Source organism: Natrix helvetica (genome assembly GCF_964273705.1).
Source record: "Natrix helvetica genome assembly, chromosome: 1".
Taxonomy (NCBI): Eukaryota; Metazoa; Chordata; class Lepidosauria; order Squamata; family Natricidae; genus Natrix; species Natrix helvetica.
The window spans coordinates 114,214,985-114,225,242 of record NC_138548.1 but is presented as its reverse complement, the minus strand read 5'-3'; the positions used below and the strand labels follow the sequence as shown (position 1 = coordinate 114,225,242).

The 10,258-nt window shown below is 41.9% G+C and overlaps 1 protein-coding gene across 1 annotated transcript in view; it reads left to right on the top strand.

The window, feature by feature from the left end:
- The first annotated feature begins 7,053 nt into the window (after window positions 1-7,053).
- The window catches only part of PHRF1 (PHD and ring finger domains 1), a 38,422-nt gene continuing 35,217 nt past the window's right edge, over window positions 7,054-10,258 (top strand). Inside the window, 1 exon segment of the mRNA XM_081934088.1 lies at window positions 7,054-7,162. Within this exon segment, the coding sequence (XP_081790214.1) occupies window positions 7,072-7,162 (91 nt within the window). The 5' untranslated portion in view covers window positions 7,054-7,071.

The following is a 10,258-nucleotide window of genomic DNA, read 5'->3' as shown; positions in this document are numbered from 1 at the left end:
TCTTAGAATCAGAAGGGCACTAATTGGAGGAAGAGAACTGCAGTTGATGAAGGAAACTGATTTGGGACTTCTCAAGCTGTAGGCTGATTCTGCAAATCACAGGGCCGCCTTTTCCCGCAGTTTCTAATGAACTGTTGTGTTTTTCCAGCAAGAAAATCAACAGCCTCCTTTCTTGTAACATTGCAGTACTTAAAATGACATCTGGGTAGCCACTTTTTTATAGTGAGATGTTTTTGTTTTCTCCAGAATATTCAATATGTCTGTTTCCTCACTCTTCTTGCTTCAGCTCACTGTTGAAGATGTTGGAAAGGGACAGCTGACAGGTACCCCATGTTTAGCTGCATTTAGCACTCTGTTTTTGTAAAGGTTTTGAAAAGGAAGAAGCATGATTTGTGCTGCCTGTATAGAAAGGAAAGAGACAGCTTGCTCTATACACGTTCCAATTTTCCTGTGTTGTTTTTTTCACCCATACCATCCTAACTAGGTTTCCTGGCAAACAACTATATTCAATGCTATTCAGATAATCTGACTTTGTATGTAGGAAGACCTAGGTTCAGTTCCAAGTAGTGTTGAAAATCTTGACAAGACGATGATAGAATAAATGGTCAGATTTATTATATTGGAGATTCTTCTATGATGCCGAACCTATGTTTGAACCAGTTGAATTAATGAATTGTAGAGAATGTCTACACCAAATTAGATTTTAATCTGGACCACAGAAACTACAATTCTCTCTTTTGCACTGGTTCCTCTAAATCCCATAGGATAAAAACTGTATTAGAATACATATGCAAATAAAAAGAGTAATTGCTGGCCTCTCCTTTGAGAAACAAACATGAGGACGGCACACCTGGTCTATTCACTGTGTTGCTAACAGCATCCAGAAACAGAACACAGTTTCATTCATGATTAGGTGCCAAAACATTATATTTTTCTTTCTCTTTCCCTCTCCCATTTACTCTTTAATCTTACAGGGTGGGCAGATATTACAACAGACGGAGATGAAGCACTCCAATAACAATATCAGAGAAAATGTATCATAATACATTTTAGTAATAACTTTATTATGCTCCAGTATTCCATATTGAAATTGTTGTCTGTCTTTCAATTAATCCGTTTTCTTCCCCAAATCTTTAAAAATTCTTTAAAATATTTTGTTGTAGAAGGAAAGTACAAATCTAATAAAGAAAAAAAAAAGAAAAGAGGAAAGAAAGGAAAAATATAGTACAATGCAAATGGGGAAAAAAGAAAACAAGAGCTCCAACTTTTTCAACAGATATTAACAAATCCATCATTTCCCCTCTTTAACTATTTGAGAAATCCAATCTTTTCCCCTAATCTGAGGACTTCTAAATACCCTGGATTTCCTAAACAAGGTTTTTCAGACTTTTTCACCATTGCCTCATACCCAGTGCTGGGAGAAAGTGACTGGCCCAAGATTACCCAGCTGCCTTTATGCCTAAAGGGGACTAGAATCTCCCAATCTCTTTCCCGCAGTCCTGGGAAGGAAGCAATGGCAAACCACCTTTGAAAACCCTTGCCCAGGAAACTGCAGGGACTTGTTCCACAAAATGGACATGATTGAATAGAAGAACATACCCAGACCCCTCAAGGCAAATAGCAGCTTAGATAAATAATTAGGAAACTGGTGTGAAGGACAGTCTCTTTCTTACCCAGCACTGCTATCCCAGCCTGATTGAGGGGGATCAGCTTGGTAGCTCTTATCTTTGAGGGTGGATGAAGAGGAGAAAGTTCTGAGGAGTAATGATTGGGTTTTTTTTGTTTACTCTGGGAGGGCACTAATATCAACTGATACACAGCAAATGGGAAACTTATCCTTCCCTGCCTGCAGAAGTGCTTCATCAATTGGCAATCCTACATCTAGGATCTCCTCAATCTTTCAGTTAAGCATCCTTTTCTTTTTAGATCCAGAATAACCTTAAAGAAGGCCCACCTTTTGGGCACCAGGGTCCGGTTCTGTGGAGAGAGATTTTTTCCGTGGACCGGAATATGGTTTTGAATGCTACCTGCATGCTACCTACATCCCACAGATGGGCCTTTGCTTGTTTGCGCAGCCCAGTGTCTGGAATGCCGTGGGCTGATGCCAGTCCACAGACCAGGGGTTGGGGACCCCTGCCCTAAAGTATTTATCAATTTTTCTGGCAATGGTAGGTCACCAGCTTGATATGGAGCAGGTTATTAATGAAGAGTACTGTTTTGTTTGGAATCAGAAATGTATTGTGATGCCATTTCTTGGGGAACTATTTGATCATCTAAACAATCATCCAGCCAAAAAGTTATTGTACAATAAATGGATACTGTATATTTGGATTTTTGAGTCATTCCTTCTAAGAACTCAGAAAACTAAATCACTGTAGAATAATTGGTAAGGTTTGCATCTCCTTTCCTCAGGGTGCAATGTAACTTCTACCTGAAAATAAATTCTGAGTATAAGTAAATGAATATATAACTGTGCTGTAAAATAACTGGCAGGAAAGATGATAAAGGGTTATAAAATGATGCCTGTTAGGATGAAAGGGAGCAAGCTTTTCATCATAATTATAAAACCACACCTAGCAGGAAAGCAAGCAAGCATTTCCTCTAACACCCCCAAGTAAATGGATGGAATTCACTGGCAGCATGTGCACGGAGGGCTGCCTAGTTTACGATCGGAGCCATAAAACCAGATTAGCCAAATTAATATACTGTACTCCTGGAAGCATCCGATAGCAGCTTGATTCGTTTCCTACTCTTCTACAACCGTGGTGTGTACGGTACAACACAGAGGCAGAAAGCGACGTTTTGATCTCGCTGAGCTATTTGGAGCTTTAGTTACACCCCGGTAGGTTCCTGTTTGTGTTAGCTACGTAATCCTTATAATCCCGAACGCCCCTAGCGGGAGAATAACGCTGGCATGCAGCCCTGTCGTCTCCCTCACCCTCACCCCCACCCCCACCCCGGTTCCGCGGGGTTTAACACGCACGGCTCGCTCTTGTCAGACTGCAGGGTGTGGGGTCACCGGAGGGATATTGCAGAGACCTCTTGTGGAAGGCTTGCGCGTTTCTTCTACTGGAGGAAAACGTTCAGACGTTCACAGGACCCGATGCGAGGGAGCCCTTAAACTAAGAGAAGGTCCAGTGGCATCTTACTTGGCAACTTTATTGGACTCAGTGCTACTAATTAGCTAGTAATGTTAATTAAGGAAGACAAACGTTTGTATTTTAACGTTTAGCAGAACAATTAATCCTTCACTTTAACTGCTTTAAAGAATCCCAAGAAACTCCATACTCTTATCCTGAATTCAATGCGTTTGGGCTGATTTAGGTCTTCCTTTCTCCCAAATAATACATCCAGATATGAACCTGTCTAAACCATCATTGCAGTTTGCTTGCTTTTTACTGAGTTTGTTGTGTGAACTCGACTATTACCGTAGTTTATTAATCATGCTTTGTAAGAACTGGGTTCACACAAGCCGATTTAAGAGCATACGGTAGTGGTATTTAAACCAACTAATTGTATTTTATTCCACAAACCTTGCTTAAATCACGGACCATACAAGAATGCATTACCTAGAATCCTAATACTCATTTGAAAATCTGCACGTTTTAACTTTCTATCGAAATCATTAGTAGGCTTTTGTTACTTTCTTGTAACTTTTAAGAGGGATTCTCGACATTTGCGTGAACGATTGTGTTGCTCAAATTAAAACGATGTGTATGCATCACATTGACTTATTTCTTGAGTAAGTACGAATAGACCGGGTTGTCCGAAGGATCATAATGTGGGTTCGCTTTTGCAGCTGCACAAAAATAAAGCGCCCCGAATAATGTGCAGAGTCCATGGAAAGAAATCGCGCTTCGTTTTAAGACTACATTTAAACACAGCTATCCCTATCAGAAGGGAAAGGTGATGGGTCCAGTTAAAAAGATCGCTGAAGGCCTGCTTGGCAGCAGCTGCCAATTACAGTAAAATGTTAATAAAATTTAAATATATCAAGGAAGATTGGGAATAAAGCGATTTGGCAAAAGCCACGGTAGCAATCCCATAGGTGCCCTTCTTTGGCCAACTTCAGGCCGATATCGTATCCAGAGCCACCTGCGGCGGGAGCAGATTCGAAAGTGCAGTTTTAACGCGAATCTTCCTTCGGAATTGGTGCAGCCGGAACAATGTTCCGTGTTTTAATGACGATCTACTCCTTCCCCGAAACAAACGGTTTCATACTTTCTGTTCCTCGCATCTGGCGGATTAAGTAATGTAACCCGGAAGAGATTCCATCCTCTTCCGGGTCAGCGCGGCCATTGGAGGCGCTTTCGGCCTTCGAGGAGGCCCAGCTTCGCGTCGCTTCGGTTCCTTCCGGGATTCTCCGTTTACAGACGGTTAGTAACGGTCACGGGCGCTCGTGCTCACCCTCCGTCCGCTTTTCGACATTATCCCGCGGGCTCGCCTCCTGGCAGGTGAGTGGAAATCAACTGTGCTTCATTAGTGTCACCCACCCCCGCCGGAATGCCACCCTCCACCTGCCCGGGAGGGGAAGCAGCCAGGCGGCCCGAAATTAAAGCTGCGGGCAGAGGCGCTTTTGATCTGCAACCGGCGACGGGCTTGGAGCCTTGCGACGTTGCGGTCTGCGGCTGGTGTCCCAGAAAGATTTGAGGGTCGGAGAGGCGGGGAGGGTTGTATCTGCGAGGACATCCCTTTCTGTGTCGTTGTGTTGTTATTGACACTCGTGTTTCTGAGCCCGGTGTGGTCTGGAACCTGGGCGACCGCCCCGGTTTTTTACCCTTCGCGTTCTCCTCTCTTGGGCAATGTTTTCGTCTCGCACGTAATGACGTGGCTGCAACGCTTGTTGTGCTCTGCCTGGTTTTCGCCTGGGTGTATCGGCCACGGAACTCTACTAAGACCGAGCTTGAAACGTTGGAGCGAATGGTTTGCTCTTAGTCGAGTGTGTAAAAAGTGTGCGCTTATTATATTCTCAAAAGACCGCTTACAAAAAACGGTAGGGGGGGAAAAAAGAAGCGACAGAGATACAAGAATCACAGCGGCGGTTAATAAAAAAAATGCCTTGGAAAATACCAAATGTCTCAGTTTGGGACAGGAAAATATGTTAAGTGGGAAGGGCAATGTGACTGGGAAGGTCTGGAAGCTTCTATTCCTGGAAAAGGTCTTCTAACTTCGCTTGGAAAGGACAATTGGGTGAAGGTTTCTGAGGATGGTTGGAGAGCCTCGGCAAGCCCATGTTGGGGAAGATGTCCTTTGAATGGTCATTGTGGGCTTTAATGATCAGCAACAACATTGATAATAGAGGAAAAGTTTCTGCTCCATATACCAAACAAATTCAGTATAATTGCATATAATTTTGGACTGATATTCTTTAATAAAGATTTAAATATGAAGATTGATTTGTGTTTGTGTAGGTCAGGACAAAACCAGAAATGACTAAGACTTCCAGTGTAGCAGGAAGGGAGTATGTCAGAAGATGTTAAAATATTATTTAATCAGCAAGGACATATCATTTTTAAAATAATATTGCATAGTCTAAATTCAGAAGCAAAATCCTAATGTATATAATTATCTGGAAGTACATTATGAGTAGATTCTTACGTGTGCGTGTGCGTGTGTGTGTGTGTGTGTGTGTGTACATGTATAATCCCCATTATGTTCAATAGGGCTTCCAGATAAGTGAGAACATGAGACAGATAAGCAACAAATATCCCCTGATTAATATGGGTTTAGATGAATTTATTGCGGCATGCTGTTTTTTAGCATACACTTTATTAATTTTTAACTGCCTTGCACATACTGTATACAATTTAATTACCTGAAGTTTTCATATAAAATCTTTCCAGCATTCTAGTGTATTAGTATTGTATTTGAAGCCATATCTTTTCGGACAACATTTCATTAAACTGATTTGTCTATAATGTGCATAAGAATCTAATATGGACATATGAATGTATGGTTTTCAAAGCAGCAGTTAGAAACTACTTTGTATATATACAAAGTGTATATACAAAGATATATATCTATCTGCCTCACTTTTGTTCAACAAAGTTATGCAAAATCTGCATTTACAAGGAAATCCTGAAATAGTGTTGTGTATTAGAAACGAGGAGGATTCATTTTTTAATTTCTCATTCAACATATCTGGCAATGTAACTGTAGAACTGAAGCAGAAAATCTTATTGTTGGGTTCATTTTCCTCTTCACTATATTTTGAACTAGAATCCATAAAATTGTTAACATAACCTTGATTATTTCTGTTTGTTAAGGACACTTATATAACTTTAGACTGTTATGCATATCCATAGGATACCGATAGGACTAGAAGAACTATGCCTGATGTATATAATTGTAATGCTTGATGTATGTTCTTTGTTGCTTTTGAACGGATTCTTTTTCAATAGAAAAGAATGTGTCTGGGCCATGGGCCTCAAATGTGTGAAGGGACCAAATCCTGCCTATATGAGTATTGTTGGCTGAAATACCTCTGCAGCAGCTATGCATTTTAATTTTTGTATTTATTGCTATAATTGCTGTTAAATAGATTAGAAAGGAGAAATACTGCGTATAACATTTGCTAGATTTATATTCGGTCTTTCATTTAAGGTAGCAGGCATATTATTCATTCTTTGTGTTTTTCTTCACAATTGTCCAAAGGCACCAAATGAGCTTCTGAGGACAGACTAAAGCAGCAGTCCCCAACCTTTGTGGCTTGGTGGCCCAGCTGGAGGGGGGGGGAGAGGGGAACCCGTTTGTGCAAGTGATGGGCTGGTGTGCGCATGTGAGAGTGCAATACCGATCCAGTACTTGTGCAAGTCAAGGTGCACACACATGCACCGGCCACCCCTCACGCAGCTCAGTTCTGAATAGGCCATTACAGCCCAGTAGTAGGCCACAGCCCAGAGATTGGGGACCCCTGGACTAGAATATGGGTCTCCCTGATTTCAGTTCCCAACCACAGGGGTGTCAAACTCGATGTCATTGAGGGCCACATCAGGGTTGTGCGAGTTTTTTTTAAACAAATAATTTCATTCTGCTTTATACTTGTAGGAAGCCAGTTCCAAATGCCCCACAATGGATGAAGACAGCCAGGATGAACTCATAAACAAGAATGCTGCAGTAAGCAAAGTTAAAAGAACAAATGCACTGCTCTTTAGTGATGCAGGTAAATGAAATTACTCAGTGTGCATTCCAGCTTTCTGGTCTTTATAATCAACTAGTATTTATAATAAAATATCTCCTAGTGATAATTTCTTGGCTCTATAGTTGTAAACATTCAAGCATAGACATGGTTTTAACTCCTATTCAGTTTAATGCTTGGCTGGCATTAAGGAGCTAAGAATTCCTACAGGATAAAAATATCCCGTGAATTCTTTTGCTTTCTTTTCACATTAGGATGAGGAGCCTGATGCCCTTGCTTCAGTTTTCAAAGCCCTTTGTTAAGTGATCAATTCAGATCCATGGCGAGAGCAAGCGCTCTCTTTTCTGGTACACTGCTAGGTGAGAGAAAGTTGTAGTTCTGCTCATGCTTAAGTGGTTCCACCCACCCATATCTTTGAACTTGCTTGTGGAGATCATTTAGTTCCCAGAGATTGCCCATAAAGGAATGCAGCATTACAAAAAAGACTTCTTATCCATTCCTTCACATCAGACTGACCTTTTCTGGGACCGTGGAAAGTTTTTTTATTTGGAGTCTGGTAAATGTTTAAGAGCTCAAGGAGAAATTTACAGTATGAAATTCATACTGTAGGGCTCCTGCCTATATTCTAGGCCCATGATGGTGAACCTATGGCACGCGAGGAGCCAATTGTTAGGGCACGTGAGGCGTTGCCCTGTCAGCTCCAGCGTGCATGTGTGTGCTGACCAGCTGACTTTGGCCTTCTTTTAAGGCTGTTTTTCGCCCTCTGGGTGAAAAACTGGCCCTATGAGCAAACCGGATGTTCGGGAAAGTCACTTCTGGTTTGGCCATAGTGCCGTTTTTTGCCTTCAGAGAGGCTTCCCTGAAGGCTCCGGAGGGCGAAAAGCAGCCTTATAGCCAAACCGGAAGTTCCGGTTTGGCTGTAGGGCTGTTTTTCACCCTCCGGAGCCTTCAGGGAAGCCTCCTAAAGGCTTTGGAGGGGGAAAAACGGCCCTATGAACAAACTGGAAGTCCGTTCCCAAACTTCCGTTTTGCCCATAGGGCCATTGTTTTGCGCTCCGGAGGCTCGGGAAGCTTCTGAAGCCTCCAGAGGGCCTGTTGGAGGGTGGGTGGCGGGGAAGGCTGTTTTCGCCCTCCCCAGGCTCCTAGAAAGCCTCTGGAGTCTGGGGAGGGCAAAAAAAATGTGGCAAAAGCGGGTGGGAGCGCTGGTCACGTGCGCATATGCACAGAGGGGAAGCGTGTGCATGCGCACTGGTTCGTGCACATACCATTGCAGGCGTGGCATGCCCGCGCACGACCCTTCTGTGCTCCCCCTGCTTTTGGCACATGAGCCAAAAAAGGTTCTCCATCACTGCTCTAGGCCCTAGCACCTTTAAGGTTTAAGTCTCTAAAGTATTAACATAAACACATTCTTGGTCAGGTCAGAGCCTGAGGAATTTAGTGTGGCTCCTTTGCATTGGCTCAAAAGTATACATTGCACATTGCTGCATTGATCTAAGAATATCTTGGAAATTTATCAAAAATGGTCTGTGTTACACTTAGTTCAATTATAATCTGTTTCAGCTCAAAATATCTGAATGAATGCATGAAGTCAGTATGGACCTTAATTTTGTAGCTTATGTGACCCCCTTGGATCTGAATAATATCTCAGTTTGTAATTTCTGAGTCATTTAGGGTCAACGTTTTTAGCTTTTAAAGAAAGGATTTAAAAAACCCTTGTAGTGGTAGCTGGTGGTTGCAAAGTTTATGTGACAAGTGATCAGATTGCTAATGATTAACATATCAAGCATCCTGGCTCCTTTCCCTTCCCAGAAAGTGAGCTGTCCCTTTGAGTGTCCAGAAGCTGAATCTTTAAAATTGAAAAATTAAATCTGATGGTTAGGTGCTATGGATAGTAATGATCTCACTCCCGAAAAAAAATTATTGACAGAAACAGAAATATAAGGTTCTCTGTAAGAAGAAACAAGTATGTCAAATGATAAAATCCACAGCCAGAAATTATGATATACATCCAGTAATCACTACCACTCTCCTAACTTGGCATCCAATCTCCAAACCAGCTTAAAAGTGGTAAAATTACTGGAAGGGACTTCACTTTCCCACAAGTGCTGAAAGAAAACCCTAATTGGTGGGCTGCTGTTTTGACCCCCTCTATTCATTAACATCAACATTTCTCTGTAGATCTCCAAAGAATGAACAGATTTTTTATTTTTGCCCATTCACTCATGTCTAATTTTCAGAGACTGCCTGGATAAGTCCCTGCAGTTCTTGTCCTGATTTTCAGAAGTGGTTTGCCATTGCTTCCTTCCAAGGGCTTAAAGTGAGAAGCCCAAGGGCACCCAGTTGGCTTTGTGCCGAAAGCATGTCTAGAACTCACAGCCCTTCCTTTCCTAGCCTTGTGCCATAACTGTTACACCAAACTGTCTCTTAATTAATTAATTATAATACCTTACAAAAAGGACAACAAAGCCAATCTAATCGTCATCCTGTCAGCTTACTATGTGTAATTAGCAAATAATAGTCTAAACTTTTTTATAAGCTTGCTGATTTACTGGTCAAAAAAAGAATCTTCACAGTACAGCAAGTCGGTTTTAGATAAAGTTTTTCTATTGCGGTTCAGTGTGTTGCTCTGCAAAGTATATTAACCTTCCTGGAGGTTCTCTCCAAGTTACTTTCATTGATCTGAAAGAGGCATTTTTTCATTCTTTAAATTCATTCATGTGAGAGGTTGTGGCAAAAAGTAGCAGCATAATCTCCATTGACCAGTGGCTCCTGCAGTCAATTATGATCTTGAATGAATGGATTGCAGTGCAGGAGAAATGACTGACCCTATTCCAACTTCAAAGAGAGTAAACAGGGGTGTGTCCTGCCCCCTCTATTATTTAATGTAGGCATTATTTATTTTGTTCAAGCCCTTACTAAAACCAAATTTCACCCACCCCTCTGCTCTGACCAGTAAACGAATCTCCATTCTGCTATATGCCTATGCTGCTGCAATCTTGTCTGTTTCCCAAATAAAGCTGCAACCTAGCCTTTGGGCCCAGCATCCTACTGCCAATCTGAAATGCTAGAAATCAACCATGTGAAAATTAAGGTCCTTGTATTCACCAAACTACCTGGAGG